The sequence below is a fragment of the Tympanuchus pallidicinctus genome, unplaced genomic scaffold, assembly GCF_026119805.1.
Source record: "Tympanuchus pallidicinctus isolate F22 unplaced genomic scaffold, pur_lepc_1.0 scaffold7, whole genome shotgun sequence".
Lineage (NCBI taxonomy): Eukaryota > Metazoa > Chordata > Aves > Galliformes > Phasianidae > Tympanuchus > Tympanuchus pallidicinctus.
This window is the reverse complement of record NW_026294791.1, coordinates 13116134-13141344: the sequence shown is the minus strand read 5'-3', so window position 1 is coordinate 13141344 and position 25211 is coordinate 13116134. Positions and strand designations below refer to the sequence as shown.

Here is a 25211-nt window from a genome sequence, read left to right as displayed (position 1 = left end):
TTAATAGCTTCAACTAATTTTTAAAAGTTAAGATTTTTCCTAGAAGACTTACTTTCCCCACCAGCAATTCAGAAATGGTTAAAAGCAGCAGGATTGCTAAGCCTGATTGCATTGCCTCTGCCTTGTTTTTCTGGAACATCACGACTGAGAAGTAAGGATTTAGACAATCACATGATTCCCAAGTTTAACAGCCCAGATTTTCAGTACACTGAGCCTACATACAAAGATAGCAAGTACTGTGGTTTGACCTCAGTTAAGAGCCAAATCGTATCTACGAACACTTTTAATCATCAGACAGATTTCTGTTATTCTTACAAAACACAGAAGGATGTGCTTTCAATGGAGATTCAACAAAAGAAGGTTCTAATGTTTTTGGTGAGCAAAAGCTTACCAGTAGAATCTATTATCTTACCACAAGCCTACATTTTCCTTGAGGTAGCAGCTATACATACCAATGCCAGATTTGCCAAATTTTTAGTACTTTTCTTCAAATTGAGCATACAAATACACAAGCTATGAGCTCTGCCATTGGAAAAGGTTCCCTATGACATCTTAGCTTCACTGTATATTCAATAAACAATAAGCAGAAATTCAGTCATCTTTAGATACAGTGAACTAACCAACTATCAACTCAGTTGTCAAATTATTTACAAATACATGTAACTGACAAGCAAAAGAAAGGCTGAATTACAATTGTTCTACTATCCTCTCCTTCTTTTACATATTTGTTAAAACAACGTATTCCTTTTTCTACAGATCATACCTCATGCAGTACAGCATACTGAGCTACTCTGGCAATTGTTTACGACTATACACTGAAGGAAATCTTTCTGTAAGACTCTGTAGTGGAAAGTGGAAAGACAGACAGCTCTAGGTAGCTGCAGAACACTGATGGTGAAGACTCTTGAATGCTCCCTTGCAAAGCCAAAGCTCTCTCTGCTCCATGGCAAGTTCCTTAGACCATGTTATTTTCAGTTGGATCTACTGCTGCTTTTCTATCCCCAGTACGATGACCAAAAAGTATTTGGTGTCTGTTCCATAAAGAAGAGCAAGCATTTGTAACTGCCACAGAAAGCCATACAAGTAGCATCAAAACGCTTCAGAAGATTTCATGTAGTACATTCTCTGAGAAATTGGGGCTTCCTAAATAACAGGAAACATCTCTCTGTATCTCAGTCCTGTTAGTAAAACAGAAACTATTTAAAGAGACAGTGTAAGGGTATTGTAAGAATATTTCCACAACAATCTATATTCTAAAATGATTTCTGCAAAACGCTCCTAAGGAGAAGAATAACGTGCAGTAAAGAAGGCAGATGTATACATACGCACAGAAAGCGATAAGGAAAAAAACTTGCTCACTGAGTACTACTTAATGTCTTATGCAGCAAAATCAGCAAAATCCTTTGGAAAGATAAGGTTTTGGGAGAAGAAACATAGGACATGGTAATTTTTTGCTTATAATACCATAAATGCAAGGGAGCTGAAACGCTGTTCATTCGGGTAATTTAACTCATCCTGTCCTTTTAAAACTGATCTTGCAACATTAGCAATTTTTCCTCTTTTTGGTTACAGAATCTTAAGCTTTTTACAAAAGAAACCTGAGTCAACTATCAACTTGTGGCATCACCTAGATCAAGAGGTCATTCATGAGAAGATCCCTCCCTTGAACCTGTTACATTGGCTGTTAAGGAAGGTGTCTCTGGAATTGACAGACTTTTAGACTGTTTTTCTGTATGGAGAAATTCAATGACACTCCTTTGCTTCATACACACTTCCATGTCAGACATCATTCTGTCTGACTGCCCCTCTGCTGCCATCTGTCACACAGCAACAAGACATAATGGGATACTGTTGGGAAGGCTCAACCTCTACTGCTGTACCACTACCATCTGCCTCTGACACAGTGAGCCAACAAAATTAAAGAGGAGGCATTACTTTCAGAGCAGCCCTTATAATATGAAGTTGTAGCATTCTAACTTAGGAACTCTGTAACATCAAAACTCTTAATATTTCAAAGCCACCTAAACATTATGGTTTATAACACAATGGATGAAATTGGTGCACTATCGCAGAGAATCATTTTCTAGCTCCACCATGTGATTATAACTGTAAAAATATAAGCGAGGAGGAAACAATGATTTATTTTATTGTCTGTGTTGAATTGCTCTGCTTTGGTGACATACCAGATCAAGTATCTTTCATATGGAATTTTAAATAGAAAATTGTTTGGGATGTGTAATTTATACAATAATAATAATAGTGAAGAAAATGTTTCAATTTGAACAAAAATTTCATGGAGACACAAAACATATCTGGCTCAAGTAGAATGAAATGGAAAGATAGTTTTGGGGAAAAAGGTGCCAAAAAAAGATGTCTGTATGCTAAATAGATCTAGAAGTCCAAGAAGAATTGCATGAAGAATACTACAAATAAGAGAAACAGGTTCAATTCCCTACCAAATAACTTCAATATTCAAATATTCATCCTCACCACGGTAATGCTTATTTTAAATTGCCCAGACAAAAAGTCCTCTGATTGTTAGCAGAGCTCTAAGAGCACAACAGTCATTCTTCAGTTTACAGCCCCAGCCTAACAGTTTAAGCCAACTCTTTACGACCCATAAAGGTTTGACAGAACTGGAAGAAATAAACCAGAATTTATTTTAAAAGCCTCTCAATTTATATTAGAATTGTAAACTTTCTGAGCAGCAAGAAAGCACCAACTTGGCAACATAAATGACTCAGTGTGTACCTGGTGGTGCGTAACCATGGATTCTCGGAAGCCCTTTCTGCACAGACAGCATACACCAGTATTGACAATGGAAGGAAAGCCATGAAGCAACTAAAAAGTCATGCTGGGCACAACGGTTTGCCCGACTGTAACTGAGGCTGCCTGCCTATGCTTCTTATTCTGCTGCCTGAACTCTCACCTCCTGGTGGTGCAGGTACACTACTCCAGCCCTACAGCTCTGCCCAATGCCTGTGCTTGGATTTGAAACATCCACACCAAAACCAGTTTTGGTGTGGGAGTTTTTGATTTTGATTACCAAGAAAGAGAAAGTTTCATTTCTGTCTTTCAGTATCATTAAACATGTGCCCAACCCACAACATTACAAATGGAAAAGCAAGAAGGGGCAGCAAAAGAAACCTATCTCCTAAGGGTGCAAATCATTTGATCCCTTAATTTTAGAGGACACAAGATAAAACAGGAAGAGACACAGTGTACAAACACCTGTTTGCAAGAAAAGCACAACTCCAATTCAACACATTTTCTTCTGGTGAAAACAATAATGCTTGTAACTAAAACCACTTAAAGGATAGAACAGAAAATATTCTTCCAATGAAGATGATATCCACTTTTGCTACATGTACTAAAACAGAAACACCGAATTAAGACAAACTGTCTTGGTACTCATAAATCAATTTGTTCAAACTAGACTCTTCGTTAATAAATAACCAAGTAATAATATATCATGTAACCTCAGTTAATTAAACTTTTTAATGTCTGTTTTCTGACAAAACACCAGCATATCAGATCTCACTGTAAAAATCTTTTGAAGTTTCTTAAAGTGAAAAAACAAACAAACAAACAAACAAACAAAAAAACACCTCAAAAATGCCTTTTAGAAGGCTAAAAAAAATCCAGTGAATTCAGACAAGTTATTAGATCAAACACACAACACAAATAATGCCACGGAAAGCAGACAGTTAATGAAATAGTATCAGATATTCAACTTTGAACATATGCATCCCATTTTGTGCCCTATTCGTAATCAGACAAACAAACTGCGCAATATCAATCTCTTCTCCATCACTACTAGAATGCCAATCACCTTATTTTCAAGGAGGTTATATGCATAGCTTTATTTTCTGATGAAAATTGCTGCTGTATTGAACAGTAATATTGTCCATACCATCTGAGGTGTAAATGAACAATGGAAAGCATATACACATATACACCATTTTAAAAAATATAGCGAATAAAGAAGATCTCTTATATGGAAACATCCTTATTTTGGTCACTTTGGCTAAAAAAAAAAAAAAAAAAAGAAGAAAAGGTAAAATTTAAGATGTCACTAGATTAATTGGCCATTACATCTATGATAATGCAAAAAAGGAGGCTGATCTCCAATTTCTGCATGCTTGTCCTGGTTTCCAGCCAAGAAGACTTCTTATAACTATACAAAATATTAACATTACAAGCTATAACTATTAAATATTATGTAAGTCACAAAAGCAATGCCTCTTATTTATTTCCATGGAAACTACACCAGGTACAAAGAGCACAAGAACACTATTTAAACGAGAACATTCTCAGCTACAAGATGCTGTTTTTCAGCACAGACACCACGATTAGCTGTGCATTTTCACCAGCAATGAAGAACCTGCATGGCACACTTGTAACAATCTTTACCAGTGGAGGTGACCACTGTTGCTGCCACCACTGCTGAAACACACCTCACAGCACCTCACTGTGCTCACATCTACTGTTTGGTGTCCATAAACATTCAGCAAGCAGTGATGAATGTCAATGGGTTCCATTTTTTCCACATGGAGAAATTCAGTGATACCCCTTTGCTTCTCCACACTTCCACACCAGACTCTATTCTGCCAGATTGCCTCTCTGCTGCCATCTGTCACATAGCAACAGCATGCAATGGGGTACTGGTGGGAGGATTCAGTCTTTACTTCTATCCCACCAACATCCAACTGGTGCCATGGGCATACCTAATAAAACAGGAGGCATTACTTTGGGACTCATGCTTCCTCAATGACCCAACGCCATCGCATCTTAACTCATGCTCCAAGAGCATGACCAGATAGGAAATCCCCCTATTTGTGCATTGTACATCAAGAGCTGTAGAATAAAAATCAGCACTGCATTTTTTTTTCCCTGTTATTACAGGAGAGGGTAGAGTATGTTCTCTCATTAAAGATTAAAATGCAGGTGTTGCTAATATTTGTTTCTCTTTGGAAGGTTTCTGCTTCCTTTTATATTTTGACAGAGGTAATATGAATTGTATTTGATTGTCTGCTGTAGCAACAACTTCTCAGTGCCCTTTGATAGGGGATGATTCTTGAACCACAAACAGAAACAGTACTCATATATTATAGCTGTCTGCTCTTACTGGCTTGGTTTTGTGGTCTAAACACAGCTTAATTGTCACAGCATTAGACAGTTCATAACTTAGATGGCTGTCATGTGAAGTATCAAAATACTGTGCTTAGAAATAGACACTGTTCCTATTAAAAAGTCCTTCTGCCCAATATTTCTACTGAAGGAGACTTTGTGGTGATGGTATTTAAGAAAGGACAACCAAATTTAAATAGACAACCTATAAACAGATACGAACTTGGTGCTTCGCTTTTTTACAACTTAAGCAAGCAAATATCTAGTCATAACAGTATTCTAATATTTACAGCTTCTTTTTACTGAAGTATGTATACATAAACAGAATTCACTTAAAAGCAAAAGGAAAATCTCTGAACAAGTGGAAGACAGCTTACTTCATGATGTTCAGGTTGGAGAATATCTTGCATATTCCTTTTTCTTACTACTACTGTGATTCTCAGAAAACTGCCACTACTGTACCTTATGCCTGTAACACTGAGCATATCCCATCTCCTGCAGCTACAGTACACATCTTCCCCAAACCCACTAGATGTCACCTCCTCAATTAAATGTGCATCCAGGAAGAAATAAAATCTTTCCCTCTTCAGTTCATTCAAACAATGACACATCATTTGGGAGAAATTCTGATTGTCATACCTGATCTCTATTCTCTCATTTCACAACTTGCGGTCAGATTCTATAAATCACTCACGTGCTGCACAAGTAACAAGCAGAATCTCAGGATCAGACTTTCTTTGCTTCTCAGCTTCTCTGAACCGTGCCTGAAGGGCTGTATGAGAATGGCATGTATTTAAGCACCTTCCATACTGAACAGTGACTGCTCTCCTGATTTCTCAGCCCCTGCATTTTGGGCTAGTCCTCTCACCTAGCAGACTGGCAGTGGAAAGAACAAGTTTGTATGTATTAGCGGAAATGAATGAGTCAATTTAGTTGGTGGAGAAAATTACCATGTTCTGAATGTAACTGTGCCAACCACTATTTTCTGTTTGTTTTCACACAAAGAAAGGCAGAACTACCTCAAGTTATCCTTTGAAAGAAAGACCAGACTTGATTTTTGCTTTAAATGAAAACAAACGACAAGCAAAAACAACAATAACAACCCTGTGGAAAATCAGTATCTTCGCCATTAAGTGGAAAACTCACTCAGCAACTGAAAAAGCAAATGCAGGAGATTCTTAACTTTCTTGTCAAAGATTATATTAAACTCACAATGCTTATACCGCCAGTCCTATTGCATCATTTAGGCTATTTTCAGAATCAGGCTCCCCGGTGTCCCTTTGCATGCACACTGTACACAACACAGACTTGCATGTTTCTTCTCCTCCTCCTCTCACTCCTTACTCACATGTTGGATCTAAAATCACTATCTATATATTAGTCATCTTCCAGTTTTATTTGTCCTAAAAAATACTTGAGCACACTCTAGAATGATTAAAAATATAAGCAGGAAAGCTGGTGATCCCTTTGCCAACTTTTGATCAAAATAGATTGTGCTTTGGTGATGACAAGAACAATCATATTTAACAGAACGAAATACTATTTTAATCACAGTAGAAATTAAAAAAAAAAAAAAAAAAGGGACTACTTTTAGTGACTCACTTGTTTCCCCTCTTTTACACCTCTCCCCTCCCACCCGTGTTAGTACAACGCAAGGGCAAATAACTCCCTGAAATTAATGGGTTAAACAGGAAAGCCAGGGAAGGAAGCTAAGGTGTAACCCAGATTACTTCAGTGACTTCTGAACAGTTCCTCAGAACAGCTATTTCAGCAAGCTGCAGCGTGGAGCAGAACAACAGAGGTGAGCTGCACAGGAACTTTTCAAGACAGCTTTATTGCCAAAGAAAATTGGTCATCTAATCACTTTGTAAGCTGCAAGCTGAAGAAAATTTCAAAATCAAGAATCTGAAACCTCAAGCTGGAGGCCATACAAACATGTTGAGTGGGTTATTTTTGCTTGTTTTTTGAAAAGTCATCATATCGGCGAAACTCAGGATCTACTCTGAAAACACAACTCTTTCCCAGCAGAAACTAAAGCTGCTCCAAGGGCCTTCTGCAAAAGCATTTTAAGCAATACTAACAAGTAATTGTGGTTATAACCGATTTAGAAATTGAACTAAATCGTCATATGATATTGTCCTAAGGTTGAAAAGCACAACAGTCTCTTGGCCAAATTATGTTCTGTTTTTCCACCGTAAGCTACTTGGCCAGCAGTTTTCTGTAATAAATGGTGTAGTTTCAAACACCTGTTAGAATCAAATGAAAGCTCTCTTCTGAAGGAAACAACTTTTTAACTGCTGTTCAATGTCTGAAAATAGCAAAATTCTAAAGAAACACTATTCCTTCAAAGAAATATTCCAGGTAGCACAGATAATTATCAGGATAAAAGATCAGACCAGAAGTACCGCTCTGATATTGCAAACAATGTACTCCCTCGGTGCAATGGAAACCTGCCTGATGCCAGTCTAAAGGAAAACTGCCCAGCACTATTAGGAACACAGGTAAGTGCATAAAGAAGCTTAGGAATGTGAATAAATAAGGGACTCGTCACCACGAGCATCGAAGGAAAATGCTAAAGACAGCAAAACACTACAACATTACAAGCATACCTTGCTTTTCCAGCAGAGATAAATAAGTACACTGCCTTTGTGTATTTGGCATGAAAACAGTCACTAAAGTGACTGCCTGCCTGGGGCACTGCAGCTGTATACCTACCTGGAGTCTGGTGTCCAATTCTAGACCCCATCAATGCAAGAGAGACTTGGAATACTGGGAAGAGTCCAGCAGAGGGCCACCATGATGGTCAAGGGACTGAAGCAGCTCTCCTGTGAGAGCCAGAACTGTTCAGCCAAGGAGGAAGGAAAGCTCAGGGGTGAACTCATCAATGTATGTAGTGAATATCTGAAAGGAGGCTGCAGAAAAGATTGAGCCAGGCTCTTCTAAGAGATGTTCAGAGGCAATGGGCACAAACTGGAACATATGAGGTTCAGGTTCCTCCTGATATCAGGAAGCAGGAACTATTCCATGCAGGTGCGAGAGCACTGGCTCAAGTTGTCCAGCAAGGTTGTGGAGTCTCCTTTCTGGAGATCTTATCAAGTTGCCTGGACATGGGCCTGGGTGTCCTGCTCAGAATGGCCCTCCTTGCACAGGGGTTGGACATGATGGCCTCCAGAGGTCCTTTCCAATCTCAGCCATCCTGTGATTCTGTGAAGATGCCCTGACCTGCGAAATGTCATCTCTACACAACAGCCAAACTTCTGATTATAAACCCAGCAGCAGATTCTGTTGTCCCTACAATACATACATGCTTTCCCATACAATTTGAAAGCCTCACGACATCTAGTCAATTCACATTCAAACCTCATCTTGGAAAATTTCACTATGTTTTCATATCTCACTTTCTCACCTTTTGCTCTCCATGGACAGCAGGAGACAGGATCTCTTACCATAAGAGAGGCAAGACGACAGGTGGACAGTTTGTACTCCAAGGTAAATCCAAACCTATCCAGGAAAAACACTGGATATCTTCATAATGCCATTCATAGATGTCCTGAGAGTTCTGTTACTTCAAGAATAAGGGGGAGAGCATATGTGGGAGAACGCTATTGAAACAAACAGCAATCCCTTCTCCTCTAACTTCTATAAAACCTCTTGCCAAGATTCTCTTACCTATATTCTCCTTTATATTTATACATTTCCCCTCTGTGGATTTATCTGACACAGGATTTCCTCATCAACTCAATAGGCTCTGACCCAGGAGGAAAAACCATCACTGAGTGATACTGACATCCACTTCCTCAGGAAGAGCACCTCTAGCCAGTGTACATCAATTCGTACAATCAATCTCAAGCAGGGCTCTAATGTTTTAGTAGGGATAAATTGGTACCTGTACCAGTAGAAACAGTGTCTAAAAGTGGCTGCTGAAGAAAAGCAAGAATGGTGAGCACACAACACTTCTCACTTCCTATGGCACACAAAATTTTACATATGTACTCTTTCAGTTTTTATTCTAGATTGACAAGCTGCCATAGGGAAACCTTTTAATGTCTTTGCTTCTCTTCTGTGAACTTATTCCCAGGCATTCAGCTTGGATCCAACATGTATGATACAATTCACTGAAGAATTAACATATTTATTATGCTGAAGGGAAAAGTACAAATGGGAACAAATGTTACTCAGTGGAAGTGGAGGAAAAAAAATATGTGGACACATTCACATAAAATTTAAGAATGTGCTGGTGCTTGGTAATAAAAAAAAACAACAACAGAAGTTAACATGAAAAGAAATAGATTCTGTATTTGAATACAAAATGTGCAACAATTTGGTAGAATCAGAAGAGTAATTATTTGGCAAAATTGTGTAATAACAGACAAAAATATAAATGAATCTCTTGTCAGGAATCAGCACAGCCTGTGAATGTAAAAAATTGAAGTGTCAGAAGCACAGCTTCCTTTGTTTTAATTTCTTGAATCACACTGCGGCTGTGGATTTACACATCAGCACTAACAGTAAGTGCTGGAGGTTAACAAGGACACATTTGCTGAAAGAAGCTTAAATTGAATGAAATAAACGAAAGTTCCTCATATCCTGTTAAAATATGATGATATTTTAACAAACAGACATAAGGTAACAATATGCAATGGAAAACAAAAGTAACACCTTTATATATCACCCAGACTAGACCCATTAGATTATCACCTTGAAGGAGGATTTCCCATGTTTCTCCTTTTAACCTTACGGAAAAGAGACGTTACTGTTTCTGGTTTGTCATGAAGTCCCATCCAGCAGTGCAACAGTAATTCTTCACCACTCCTATAGAGAGAACTCGGCTGTTCTCTGAGACAGAACATCTGATGAGCTTTTTGAGCCATGTCACGGCTTTTATTTTCTCAGTCTGGAGACCCAGTCATCTCTCACATGTAGAGTATATTTATATAACTCGATGGTTCTCTGAAAGACTTTCTAAAACCATCAAAACCATGGATAAACCACTGTACAGAAACATGCTGAGAACAGTTTCTGTCTGATCTCACCTTATAAACACTGTGACTTGCTTTTGTTTAGAAGGGAAAAAAACAAAACCAAAGTGCCACCAAGCCTTCATTACATTTTAAAATGGCACGCAACACACACAGACAGAGAGCACTCATGCCATAACCCTCACTGAGTGACTGCATACAAATACACATGGATGCATATCTATGAATATTAACCAGAACTCAGCACACTACAAGCTACAAGATTATCGAGGAAATTCTTATTAGGAACCAGCAGAAAATAGTTTAATGAATAAGCAAATGAATAAATGAATGAAACAGAAAACTTTGGTAAGCTTCTTGGTTTGAACATCAGATGGGCAAAAAGAGAACTGAATTAAATTAAAAAAGTTCAGCAGACTAAAATATTGTTTTCTTAAAGATCTGCGCGATGAGCAGAGATAGAAGCAAATCTTTACAATATCTTCTCAACCCCTTAAAGCTTGAATAAATGAAGATCACTTGCTAGGTACTAACACCCCTTACTAAGAGCTGAACTGTGAGACTTTAAGTAACTCGTATGTATGCAGGCAGTCTGAAAAGAGGTGGTTTGGAGTAATCATTTTTCCAAGCAGTTAGCAGGGTGAGGTCTTAGGAGACTGTTGAGTTAATTTAAGAGCTCAGTGCTAAGAAAAGAACATCCTTTTTCTTGCCACCTCACCATTTCATTGCCAGCAGTGCTTTCACTTGTTCCTCTGAATGTCTGTTGCCATCTAACACCTCAGCAAACTCATCTGGCTTGAAAAATAATTGCAGAAATCCCAAAGGGATAAAAGCCACGTTTTTATGGCTACGTAACACAGCTAAACAACGGATTGGAAAAACACTAGAATTGTGACAAGTGAAGAGACTAGGAATAAAAACATACTTTCCACCAGTGCGAGCCACCAGATGGGCTCCGCTGTTTCATGAAACCTTACCCTCAGTGGATGTTGTTCTGCTGTGACGCTGAAGAAGCAGTGAACAGGATGCCAAACAACAGGCTCAGTAAAGTGCTGAGGTTTGTCATCCACTTGCGCTGATCCCAAACACAGCAGGCAGAGCTAGCTCAGTACCTTTCTTTCAGTTCCTGCAGAGCAACATGCACACACACCCTCAGGTCGCTCTGCTCTGATTCTCCTGTTACACAGCGTGCTCATCTCACTTTTATTTTCTACTTGTCTGTGTTGACCTTACTGACTAAGGCAAATCAGACCACGTGTATTTTGGAAAATAAATTGTCTATTCTGTGTTCATGCAAACAAAGTGAGATCCTTATACACAGCCAACCCTCCTGAATGCAGGGACAATGCAAATAAATAAAATTACACACAGGAATGAGCACAAGCCTTTCCCAAGCATATCATGAAAAAAAGAAAGAAAGAAAAAACACGCAAAAGAAGGTGAATGTATCTTCAGTTTGCAGTTTCTAAGATAACACATCTCTCACTTCACTTACCTGCTGACATTTCCATTGCCACTCCATGCTCTGTCCCATTCCCCAGGCAACATCCCTGGCTCAGGGTATGGGGATGAGGCCCGTGGCAGCACTGCAGCTCTCCAGCAACTGCAGCTGTTTGTGCAGCTCCTGCTTTGTGCCCGCTCTCCCCTTTGCCACCTCTCACTGCTCTGGCGCAGTGCTGGTGCAGCTTCAGCGCTGGATCAGGCAGCTGAGCCAGGTTAACCAAAGCTCTTCTGCTTTCCCTTTTTTGCAGGGTTATTTTTAACCTAGATCAATCTCAAATTCAGTTCGCCTTGTTGTCTCATAAATAGTGTTCCAGTACACTTGAGGGCACAGAGGCAGAAACGAAGCAGCAAGAGATAGAAAAGCAGAACTGCAACCAAAGGCATGCTTATGAAATAACACCTTACACCTGTATCAAAGGCACAGATTAAGAGCAACACTGCAGAGCAGATTCCTTGCCAAATCTAGGCCAGTTTCACAAGTTTATAAGAAAAATCCCTGCAGACTCAAAGTTCTGAACACCGAAAACACTGCAGGCTTAAATAAGCAGAAAAACTGATTTAAAAAATACACTGTGCTTGGGTCTGACCTGGATCCACCTGCTGTGCAGCACAGACATCAGCCTTTATTAAACTAAGTACAGAAGGGCTTCTGGGCAAACAAGCCCCTCACGATAGCTACAGCAAAGATGCAGGCGAAACACCCCACATCTGACAGTCATCCAAAGAGCCCTTTCCACAGCTCTGTCCAAAGGAGAGATGTGTCAGTTATGGAAGAGCTGAACTAACTGGAAAAGAATCCCAGACAACCTCACACGCAGTGGGGCACACACCCAACAGCAGCAGGGGAGACATGAAACTGAACTTCCAGTGTTGCGTCCTTCTGATTTTCCCACTTACTGCTCTATTCATATTCTGTTCCTTATACCAACAAGGTAGTTAACAGCACAGACACAGCCTAATTACACTAAGGAACTGTGCAACGTAGTTAATTTTTGAAGAACAGAAATAGCCTTACTTACACCAGGAAACAATAAAATTCCTCCCCAAAAATAAAAGAACTCTAGTATTTTTCGAGGTATTTCAGCAAATCTTTCATTTCTACGAAAACGGATTTATAATTAAATGAATGAATGCTAAAGAAATTTACTAGCAAACAATTTAAAATATTCTGTCTAAAAGCCTAAGGATAACAGCTAAATACATACACTAATTTATCAATAGAGGTCCTTGTGGCCTTTTGTTGAGCCCCTAGGTGGCAATCAGTTACTGAATAGCAGCCTTTCTCTTTGCCTGTACTAGCTTTTAACATGCATTTTGTTTTTAATTAAACAAAAATTTTAAAATAATAATGTGCCTCTTTAGGCACACTGTTATCACCATTACTGTTATTATGTGTACTGATGGTCTTACACACCGGCAATTCCATCCAATGAATTCTTAGATATTAGTCCAACAAGTTGTAACTATCTCTGATATTCTGATGATGAGATCCCATATTGTTGAAGCCTAATGATCAATGGTGAAACAATGCAAGTCCAAAATATAAGAAAAGTAGTTTTAAAAACAATGTTTAATAACATTATCCATAGAATCCCACTACAATATATATATTTTTATAGCCCCTGTATACAATACTCTCACTGATGTTCTAAAATAGGTAAACAAGGCTCCAAAAGCTGTTTCAAAATTTGAAATCATAACATAGTGGGCTAAAGACAGACAACAGCTGATGAATTAAACTATGACCAAAGTAAGAATACTGAAATCAGGGTCTCTGGAGAAGTGAAAAGGAATCAGCAAGCCTGCAATAGCAATGGCAGTGCAGCTTTTCACCTCTAGTTCACTGATTTTAATCCAATCAAGGTCAGCAGTGACAGAGCTTTGCCTCATCCAGCCTTTATGTGAAATGAACTTGTGCTCTCCTTTAGTACTCGGTGAGTAAATACAGCAGTGACCGAGCACTGAACACATGAAAAATAAGAACAAAAGGCAGTTAAGATCTACAGGCAAAGAAGAATTGAGAAGGCAGCATATTCCCTTCAAGAATGCTTCAAAGGAACACTACTTACCGAATAATTATAACAGTTAAAAAGGGAAGAATTGACTATAATAGGAACACTTGTCAGAATGATGATAGTAGTGGGAGCACTTTGAGGAGGAGGAAGATTGAATGAACATAATTCTCACATGCAGAGTAGACAGCCACATCACACACGTAGCATGTGGCTACTTAAAGACCACAGAAGGTGAAGCTACTAAGAACATTAGATTAATAAAATCCTTGCGCACTGGAAGTTGCAGATTTGGATAGCAGGTAAGAACAAATTCATACAGGTTTGTGTTTTGAAAATCATGTATGCCTTTATTTTAAATGGATATTTAAAAGAGCTATTTACTATGACATATTGCTACAGAAAAGCGAATGGCAAGGACCATCAGACGCCTGCCTAATGCAGCTCGGAAGCCAAAACTGTGCAGCTTCCAGAGCTGCTGGAAGATGAGAAAGTGTACAAATCTTCAGTCAGCAAAGAGTCTGTTCTGATTACTTGGCTTCTAATCCACTTTGGTCATTAAAAATAAAAACGAACAATATCAACACTAATCATTCTTGAACAACAACAATACTTCCCAGGTGAGGACAACACGAGAGATCACCATTAGTTTCTAAACAAAGTCCATGCTGTCATGCATTGTATTACCTTAGGCATCAAAGGGGCAAATAAGTCAGACATACACACACACACACACACACACGCACGCACTTTTCAAACTCGACAATTTGCAGGTCTGGCATTCATTTCTGTTTAGAAAATCATCCTAGTAAAGTTAAAATATTTCTGTTTTTATATAAAATCAATAACAATCTTTAAAAGGATCCAGTTAGTGGATTAAAGAATACTCCATGTCCTTTTTTAAACCCTTAGATATAGCTATGTTTCTATTGCAATACTGTAATAAATGATTCCAACACAATGAACCTTAATAAAGCCAACATCTTCCTACATTAATTGCAAGAAATTAAGGTAAGCTCTCAATGACTTTTTAATGCAATTTACCATATGTTGACTTTTTTTTTTTTTTTTTTAAACTCGTGGCTTGCAAAGGAATAAATCTCAGCTACTGTAAATTAAGCAGCTGAAAAATACCCACAAGCAGAACAATGAAATGAGTGAATATTAGGATCAAGGACCAAACTTACAGAAACTTCTAAGATGACTGACAACTGTATCTCTTTTATTATTCTTAAAAAACCCTCAGAATCTGCAGGCTGTTGTGCCCTGTGAGACCTAGGACACCCAACAAACTCTCTTAAAGCAGGTACAGAGGGAGAGCCTCATGTTTCTCTATGGAACAGGATCACTTCCAACTTCGGTTCTTCAAACCGAACTCTATTACATTTTAGGAGAGCCTAGAAAGAAGGGCACAGGAAAAAAAACAAACAAGAGACTACAGTAAGGCATTCCACCTTTTCCATACACACATTGACATCTTGCGCTCTGTCCATGTAGCCCAGTTTAATTTTTGGGAGCTACACTTAAGGAAGTTGACCAGCACTCACATCTTCACCTTCGGCCTAGAAACACTCTGAAATGTTTGCTCCATTCTATTACTGGTGTTTCAGGCAGCCTTAGTGAAGTAACAAGTACTGAGGATATTTAAAAATATGCAGAAAGCTCAAACAAGAACATAAGGGCCAGTTAGGTTAGCAATGTTTTGTTGCTCTGAGCACAGATAGGGAAAGAGCTCTCAAATTACACTTGATGAAACAGTAAGTATAGTTATCAGGGGAAGCAGCGTTACCCTGCATTGTTCTCTGTGGGGACCTTAGTGTGCCCTTGATCCACACACCATAAGCTCTGAGTGTGAGTCAAGGACAGAACATCACTAGTACCATTCCTACCCAGACTGTTTTCCTGTCACCACTTAAAACTTTGCTTTAAGTGTTCTGAATTTTGGAATATGTACTATTAAGGGCACCTAACAGGAAAATATGACCATCCTGTCATGAATGGGCACTGGAAATATCAAAGCTCCATCACACTTCACATTTCTCTAGTTTTCAGATGTTACACATTGTATGAATGGATTACACATCAACTTCCACTGCCAGTAAACCAAATGTTGCTTCTAGTGATTTATTCTGTATATTCATATGCAACTCATTCTCACAGTAAGTGAACTCTGGTCATTCCCAGCAGAATGTCAGTCACAATCACCATCCTCTTCCAGTTACAGGAGTTGTATCAATGCAACCAGTATCAGAATACCTGAGCTGCATGTGTTTTCAAAGATCAGTTCTTTAACAAAGGGAGAGAGAGAAGTTCTGTGGACAACTACCTCTGTAGCCTCAAATCCCTGTGTTCGGTAATATGAGAAAAAAGTTCATTGAAATGAAAGGAAGCACTTTCCATGGTATAATGTCATTTCCCTGCACAGATGGCGATGCAGCTTCTGTTAAGGGTAAATTGCAATGTTCTGCCAGCATCTGAAGCACTTGAAGCAGTTCATCCTCTCTTCCCCTCTCAACATTCATAGGTAGGCTAACACACTTCCTAAGAGAAATGTCTGCATGAAGCTAAACAGCAAGAGCACCAGATTCAGGGAGTACCACAGCAGGACTGGGGCAGCCACCTGGGGACCCCGGCACAGAGGGTGGAACAGAGCTGGCATGGGCAGGCACCAACCTAGGAACAGGGTCACCCAGCTCTACCCTGGCCCTCAGTACCAACTGCAAACGCCACAGCAAAGTAAATAAACAATTAAACTTCGCAAAAAATAATAATATATAAAATATGTAATAATAATAAATAAAATATATAAAATAATAAAATAACGCGGAGTAACACGGACATTTAAAGTTCTCTCCTTTTATAATGCCCACGGCATTTCCAGTAACAAAGGGTATTGTTGTAGAGAGCACTGCGCTTGCACAACAGGCTGCTCTTACATCTTGTCTCTTATCCATTATAAACGCATCCAAACTTTTCAACTGGAAAAGCAGCCGGTAAGACTGCTTACAGAAAACAGAGTCCGCTATTTTTTCTAAACCCCGGAGCAGGGTTTTATGGATGACGCCGATACTCGGACAGCAGAAGAGAACCAAAGCGGCACGCCGAGCTCCCACTGACGCTTTTGTCCTCCGCGCACGGCGGCCGAGCGGAGCCGCGGCCGAGCCGCTCCCGCCGCCCGCTGACCTACATTCCCGGCGGCGGCCCGCGGCCCGCTCGGCACGGCGGGGCTCAGGGCCGGGGCCACGCTGACACCTGCCCGCGGGGCTCCTCCTCCGGCGGGAGCGGCGCGCACGGAGCCGCGGTGACAGACACCTGCTGGGAACCGCCGCCGGAGCCGCGCGGCCGATCGCCTTCGACGGTAATGCCCGGGGAAGGAGGGAGAGAGGGAGGGAGGGAGAAAGAGAGGGAGGAAGGCGGCGGGGCGGGCCGGGCCCAGCAGGCCGGCGGCGGCGGGGCCTGCGCGGGGCGGTGCGGGGGGCTCGGCGCTAGGCCGCGGGGCCTGCGGCGGCGCGGGGCGGTGCGGTGCGGGGCGGTGCGCCGGGCCCGGCCCGCGGCCCCTCCTCAGGGAGCGGAGCCAGGAGGGGGGGGTAGGGGGCGGCGGCGGCTCCCCCTCACTCACCGCTCTCGATCTCGTTGCCCTTCTTGGCGGTGGCGGCGTTCCCCATGGCCGAGGCGGGGCGGCGCGGGCGGGATGCCGGGCGGGGGCAGGGCTCGTGAGGCGGCGCGGCGCGGCCCGCGGGCGCGGCGGCGGCTGAGCTGCCCGGGCCCGCGCTGGGTCTCTGTGTCTCCGGCCGCCGCGGAGGAGGAGGCGAGCGCTCTGCCCCCCTCCCCCACCCCGACACACGGCGGAAATGACGGCCGGGGCGGCGCCTCCGCCGTGCTACGCCGCCCGCCGGGCGGCCGGGGGCGCGCGGGGCGCGGGACGCCGCCGTCCGCGGCCGCCGCCCCCGCCCCGCGGCACAGCGGCGCTCCAGGGCCGGGCCGAGGGAGAGGGGAACCGGCGGCCGCCCCCGCCCGCTGAGAGCCGCCGCCTCCGCCCCGGGGTCACCCGCCCCCGGCCTCAGCGGCGGAGGTGCGAACGAACGCCCGGAGGCCCGCGGGGCCCGACCCGGCCGGCAGCCGCTGCGGCGCGGTGCGAGAGCGCTGCAAGGGGCCGCCGCGCCCAAGGTGACCCCGCGGGCCGGGTGTGCTCGGGGCTGCCGGCAGCTCCCCATCCCCGCACCTCAGGGAGCGGCCCCGCCGGCGCTCGCAGCCCTGCGGCTGGCCCGGGGAGCTGCTGCCTGCTCACGGCTGTATTTACACGGCTCTTCCAAAGCAGTTAGAGGGGAAGAGAGCTGACAGGAAATAATTTTTTTTTTTTTTCATCTTGCTGCCACTCATGACATAAATAGCTGCAGCTACTCTTTTTCAAATGGTATTGTGACTTCCAAGTTGATGATAGTTCTTTAAATATACGTATTTATCGTGTGACATGTTTGGGTATTTTAACTGTGGAAGGAAACGCCTATCAAAAAGAAGGCTCTGTTTTATTGTGTCTTAGTGTGGTGAGAATGGAAAACAGTAGTAGTAATCCTATGGATCACTGACCGTATGTGTTTTGCCAGGACCACGTACACAATGCTCACCCTCCTCTGGCAGCATCCTTTACCCAGGGCCATACAGACTATTCTAACAGCAGCACCCCAGCTCCCACCTTTCACAGGGCCTGTCAAAAATTCCCCCTTCACCCCCAGGCAGGGATGCCTACCTGGGTGGCATGCACCCCCAAAGCCCATTTTCCTCTCTCTTTATAAGATGGGTTTTTATGCACAAGAATATGCACTTAAATCAGATCCCTGTGGGAAACTTCAGATCTCCTGAGCCTGTGCAGCAAAATACACATCACATGCAGAGGAGACAGATGCAGCCTGCATGCAGCTCTGTCTTGACAGGGTAACTGCTACTGGGACTGTCTGGCAGCATGTTTCCAGGAACACCTGCCTGAATTAATTTGATGTTTGTACATTGACACACTAACAGTGAACCCTTCCATTAGGTAATTTTCTCCTACATTTTTACCTTCTCACTTTCATTATCCTGACTAGGGCAAGTTGCTTCTTTCAGACACATGTCTATGTATTTATGATTATTGAAGCTAGGTCTGTATAGGTTTGAAGGTCAGAAGCAAGATGTAAACGTGTAGAAGCAACCTGCCAACCAGTGGAGGACAAACCTACTGAGGAATACTGTTGCACTTCGCTGTAGCTAGTCCCCCAGTTCTTCTTCACCAGAAGTAGTTAAGCTTGAGGAAAGAAAAGATTACATTTCCCATTGACCATCATGATCACTCTGACAACAGGAAAAAAAAGATAAAAAACCATGAAGCACTGTAACACTGAGATAAACATCCTAAGATACTGTCCCAGATAGGTAAAGATGTTACTCTGCTCTTAAGTTATTTTCCCCACTCCAGCCACCATCATTTTCATTTTGGTCAGATGAAATCTGAGTCAGCTGATTTTCATCCAGGTGCTGACAGGCACTTTGATATCCTTGAGAAGACAGCAGCTGCATCGCTAACAAATGAGATCTGCTGCAGCACCCGTAGCATATTATTGGCATTAGAGTTTATCCCTTGTTTGTCACCGGCATATTATGCTGCATAGGCTCTGTATGTAAGGATCCACCAAGGTCCAATTGGCCAGTGCTGCCCTTTGGGAATTGCTGGACTAGGGCCTGCTGGTCATTGCATGCATTCCAGCAAAATCCTGTACGTGCACACAATGTGTATACGTGTGCTGCAATGTATTAGGCTAGTTCTCAAATAAGAACATGTTCTGTGCTTATTTGCCCTGTGCTTATTTGCCCTGTGCTTATTTGCCCTGTGCTTATTTGCCCTGTGCTTATTTGCCCTGTGCTTATTTGCCCTGTGCTTATTTGCCCTGTGCTTATTTGCCCTGTGCTTATTTGCCCTGTGCTTATGCATTTGCATAAATGTTTGTACACAAACAGTCTTATAATCTGAAACGTAATATATATTGCAGAAGTCAACAGTGCTGCAAAACATCAGATTAACCACTTCCACAATCACAGTATTAAGTGTCTAATTGAAGTTAACAGTTATGAGGACTCAGAGCTGAACATTCACATTCTTATTCACACTACATATTCAGCTTATGCTATTGTAACAGGTTAACACTCATTAATTAATTGCAGAACCTGTGTTGTACTGTATTATATCTATTGCATATATAACTAGAATCCAGAGCATCACATCTAATTCCAGCCCTCAGCCTTAACTGTCTGCCTTCCTTAACTAATCCTTTGCTGCAGAAGTGACTCATGTCACTGCTCTCACAAAAGTAACATTTGTTTTGTTTCTTTCAATGCAGCTTATTAAACAATCAAGTTAAGCAAATATGAAAAATGTTCTGTTTGTATGTTAAATGGTAATTCAAATTTTTTTTCACTAATCTGTGTAAGATTTAGAAAATTGCTATACTCTAAGAGATTCAGCTCAGCACTTTTGGCACTATACACATTTAATGAAGGAGGTTCAGTGACTCACACTGGGTTCTAATCTGTGTTTCTACACATTCATTGGGTACTATTGATTATGAATATCCTAGCAAGACCAATTTTTTTTTTTCCCCTCTGTTACCAAAGCTCTGTAGGAGATGTATGTTCCCTGATGAAACTTGTGTATTGCACTCCACATAGAGCAGAACTAAAAATGAGAGGGTCATTTCAGGACAGAGAAGATACAATTCTAGTAGTCTGAAGGCTCTCTCATATGCTTTTAATGGAAATCACTTGTTCATACAGTAATTACTGCTGCAGCCACATATTGTTTCACTCAGTTATCACACCAATTTCCAGAGGAGACAGCAGCATTTCTGCAGCAACTACAGCAGTTATGTCCAAGATAAGTTTGAAGCAATCACTAAATATAGATTGTGACATATCTTAGTTTTCTTCAAATGCATCCAAGTGTGCCTGCATTGCAAGGGGCTGGCACATAGAGACTCTTAGCTTTGTCCATCCGTACTGATACAGACCATCAGTAAAAATACCTGGTACTGAGCTGTTACCCTGCTCAGACTCTGAGTGCATACCTTCCTTAGTTGTTACTCTGTACAGCCTCTGGATTGCACCAGTGCCTGTTAACTCCCATTTTTGCCTGCTGCTCCCCAGATCCCACATTTCTGCGTCTGAGTACCATTGCCAGCCGCCTCCTCCTCTACTCTTAAACAAGGTGATATATTTGGCATTTCACTCTGCTGTCCTTTCAGATTGTTCCAGACTGCTGGCACATTTCCTGCTGCCAGCTAATCCTGTATGGGATGTTTTTCTAGCAGGTTGCTCAAGTGTCAAGAAGCACGTGTATCTCAGTGAGCATAAAAGCTACTTTCCAAGTTTTACAGCTCCTGACCCAGAAACTGCAGCACAATTTCAGATGTGCCAAGTAAATATCAATTATGTCATGTAGATATGACAAGGGAAAGGATGGAAGCTGAAGTACAGCAATTCCCCTTTTCCATGCCATAGTTATACAGAGAGTGACAACATATATTTTTGTCTGAGACCAAATCCACTGTTGCCCAATTCATTCCTGTTTGAGGACCTGTCCTCACAGAGAGAAACAGAACAAAGATCTCACACTGAGTTTCTACAATATCTGAAGTTGCCAGCACCTGAATTCACAATGAAACCATAGCAACTCAGCCAACAGCTTGCTGTCAGAGGTCCTGAGAAGTGCACCTCAACACACCTGGACTGTGAGTCCAGAAGGAATCCAGAGCCTCGGGAAAGCAGCATGCTGTCTGCCTGCAGCTGTTGTGATTATGAAAGATATTTTAGTCCAAGGAGGGAGGGTTTTTTAACTGAAGTTCATTCACTGTGATGAGGCATACTGAAAGGAAGAAGCAGGACAGTTACACCAACGACAACATTACACTGAAAGGAAATGCCTAATGCCAAGAATCCCCAAACAGCCCCCTGGTCAGAGAAAATGTTTACATGCAGAAGCAAAGTGTTTGTATGTTTTCCATACTGATTTTTAGCTACACATACTTCACCACAAACCTCTCAAGAATCAAAGTTCCAAGGCAGTGATTTACCCTAGTATTTTAAACATAATTTAAAAAAAAAAAAAAAAAAAAAAAAAAAACACAAAACAGATACATTGGAGTTACACTTTTGCACCTTGACAAGATCATATTTGCCTTTTATCCAATGGATAGTAGCTGTGTATTCATTTGTAGAAGGTGCTGGTGATTGACGTCCCACAGAGAAGGCTTTTTTTATTTTATTTTATTATTTTTTTTTTTTTACTCAGAGACAAACTGTGGACTTATTGAGCTGGTAAGTCCAGCTTCTCTGGTTTTGTCCTTTATCTCATAGAATCATTTGGGAGAAGGGGCATAGTCTCTCCCTATCAGTCAAGCACCTTTTCAGTTGCTTATTATTGTTCCACAGATCCTTCTTTCTTTGTAGAAGACACTGCTGCCATTTTATGATTCAGAGTGAATTACTAGCAACAGTTAAGGAAACTTCTTACTGATTGGCCTCTGTAACTGACTCAGTTCTTTTGCATAGCCTGCTGCCATCGAGTTCACTTCACATGTTTTCTTATCCATGAGATAAGTCCTTCACATTTCTACACAGGCATTCAAGAAAATTTTGTTGCCCCCACGATAGATTTCCTAGCCAAGAGAGGCATGATACTTTGTATTGTCTTGATACACTGCACTTCTAAACACTTGCTTATGTACTAAAAACTGGAGACAATATACAAGTAATTGCACATTTTGTTTTTGCATTGTTAGTAAGTTAGCAAGATTTGGCTTGCTGTAGATAAATTTTAGAAAGACTGAAGCTTAAATGCAAATTGATTGTATAGATGTGTGATGTGGCTCCAGACTTGACACAAGAATTTGACTGGAAATAGCACTTGTGTAGCCAAAGCTATTCAAATGCATATCTGATTAACTATATTAAAACATTTTCTTTGTATTTGAGACTTCATTATTTGTGTACTTACTGTAACTTAAGTATGATCAGTAGTATGCTGATGTTTGTTCTGTAAATTGAGGTTGCTTCACTTTTTGTGGGATAAAATCAAAACGAAAATAATGGTCACTTAAAAATATCTAAAAAAAGGAAATTTTATAGAGATCTCCAGTTAATTACACCTCTTAAATTTAAGTAGGTGAAGCTATATAAAATGCCTCTGTATGTTTTACTTCAGAATTAAAAATGACATTAATTCAATTGAATTTAGTCCGTTATGGAAGTGAAATAGGCTTAGTGAAGGTCACTTGAACTCTAAGGGAGTTTACATAAAGAGTTTGTGGCTTGACTACTATCTGAAGAAATACATTTAGCTAACTTCACAGTATCACCATACAGAGTATATATCATAGTTTATAAGCATAATTTTCATTTTCTAAGAGCTGTTCTTACAATACTGTGTGGATAACAGGAGGGAAAAATGCATTGCGCATGAGCAATTAGAGCATAAGGGAAAAATAATATGAATGCTATCGAGATACCAAATGGGTAAGTGAATCTATTTTAGAATTATGGAATGAGGGAAACTGTAAGATCAATCATAACATGTCTTTAATATATCAAAAACTCATATAAAATTAAGCAATTTAATTATTTGACATGAGCTACATCTATTGACTTACTCTTCCAGTGCTTACATAGAAAAGGAAAAAGTTGAATACATTTAGTGAACATGGCAGTATTAATAGAATGGAAAGCAAGATATGCTTAAACTGTACTCTACTGAAAAGTTCCTGATAACAAGAACAGCCCAAAACAAGTTATTATGTATTGTCTTATATTATTAGTGATTATCCTGGAGATAAATTTCTCTAAAAGGATCCTCCTTACTTCAAGATACAATTTCTAATGCAACTGCTTACTTAAGTAAGCTGAACATTACTAAGAATTCCTTGCATTTATAAAGCAAATCATTGTCCACATTATTATAAGAGTTTAATTAATCTCAGAGATATTCACACCATGGCTTATACTTAAAATCTGCATGAAATATCAGTGGAATTTCTGCTGGAGACAGAAAATTCATTTTTCATTAAGCATTATGTCAAAAGTTTGATAGTTTTAATTCATTTAGCCAGAAGTATAAAAAGCTATTTTTAAACACAGCATGTGAGTTGTTGGTCCTTTCTACCTCTTTTTCAGCATTTGAACTGTTTACTTAAATTGCTTTTCCAAAAGTGTATTTTATATAACACAAATATTTGCTCAGCAAATATTAGCCTGGTTTCAAAGTATTAGCACCATTAGCCTTAATTTGCATCATATAACCATATTGGATTGTAGTTGCTCCTGGCTGATAACTGTTTCAAAGATCCTGAAGAACAGAGAATATCAGTTACAGAATCCTAGCGTAATACTGTAATAGGATGGAAAGTACTACAACAATAGCAGGCTAACAAAGTCTTCAGCTACAAACGAGAACAAGCCCAAATACAGTAGCTATAGCAATGAAGGAAAAAGAGCTGCTTACCTTTAGAAGCCCTCAAATTGACAGAGATCTCCAGGGAAAAATAGCCTTGCTTCCACTTCCAACCCTTAAGTGAGGTCTGGAAAGGGGGTGGAGCCAGGATCCACCCCTTCCTATTGCTCAGGTGCTTTGCATGCATCTGAGCTCCCCTGGATTAGCCCTGCCTTCCCACCAATTGCTGTTTCAAGCCATGACTTGGTATTTCTACTAGAAATGGAATCATAGAATCATGGAATGGTTCTATGGAGGACCCCAAGGATCATCATCAAGTTCCAACCTCCTTGTCACAGGCAGGGCCACCAACCACCAGGTCTGGTACTGGACCATGTCAGATGTATCTGTAGTAGTAATAGATCTAAGTCAGGGCTTCACTGTATTCTCATCAAATACACGTCCTGTAAACTGTGCCTCCCAGTTACATATCACTGCAATGGGTAAAAAAAGTCTCACTAAAAAGTTTTTAAATGCATAGTCAGCTCTTCAGCTGTAATACCTTTGGTAGTGTTACCTAAAAATAGAAAAACAGATGAGGATATTTTCCCTGGCTTACTATTCGTATCTAGATGCATGTTTTTTGTGTGTTTTTTGTTTTTGTTTTAAAGAAACACAATCTATTTTCTGGGGAAATGCAAACTGAATTTTACTCACGTGCCTTTACTTATATGTTTTTGGTTTTGAAAACAAGTTGGTTTTCTTTTAGCCTCTGGAAATAATACAGTTTTTTTACGTATGTTTAATTGAACGCAAAATATATTCCATTTGCTCTCATGGTTATATTATACTGTTATTGTTTCTGCAAGATTTCTTCCTCCATGTGAGAACAGCCATCTCAGCCAGAGGCGTTAGCATCTGTATGGCAACGAGTCACGGTCTGAACCGCTGATTGAGCATCTGGGGAAATGACCTGGTCAGCCCTGGGAGCACAGGTGAAGGCAATTCAGCTGTGTGACAAGAAGGGGGTGGAGTCTGGTTGCACTTCTCTTAGACACCATTTAAGGGCTGACTGCTACTCTGGAAAGATCTCTGGTTGGAAATTTCTCCCTTGTGGAGCCTTTTCTGTGAGCCTCA

General features: G+C 40.9%; 2 protein-coding genes across 3 annotated transcripts in view; one reads left to right on the top strand and one right to left on the bottom strand.

Moving 5' to 3' along the window:
• The window catches only part of PRKACB (protein kinase cAMP-activated catalytic subunit beta), a 65472-nt gene extending 48093 nt beyond the window's left edge, over positions 1-17379 (bottom strand). The window contains exon 1 of the mRNA XM_052667092.1: positions 17244-17379. Coding sequence (XP_052523052.1) covers positions 17244-17289 — 46 coding nt within the window. The 5' untranslated portion in view covers positions 17290-17379. The remainder of the gene's footprint in view (positions 1-17243) is intronic.
• The window catches only part of TTLL7 (tubulin tyrosine ligase like 7), a 75510-nt gene continuing 67063 nt past the window's right edge, over positions 16765-25211 (top strand). The window contains exons 1-2 of one of the 2 annotated variants that reach the window (XM_052667083.1): positions 16904-16982; positions 24944-25069. The gene's annotated coding sequence lies outside the window, so the exon portion shown is untranslated. Of the gene's footprint in view, positions 16983-24943; positions 25070-25211 lie in introns of both variants that reach the window. The other variant, XM_052667080.1, reaches the window with a different exon arrangement.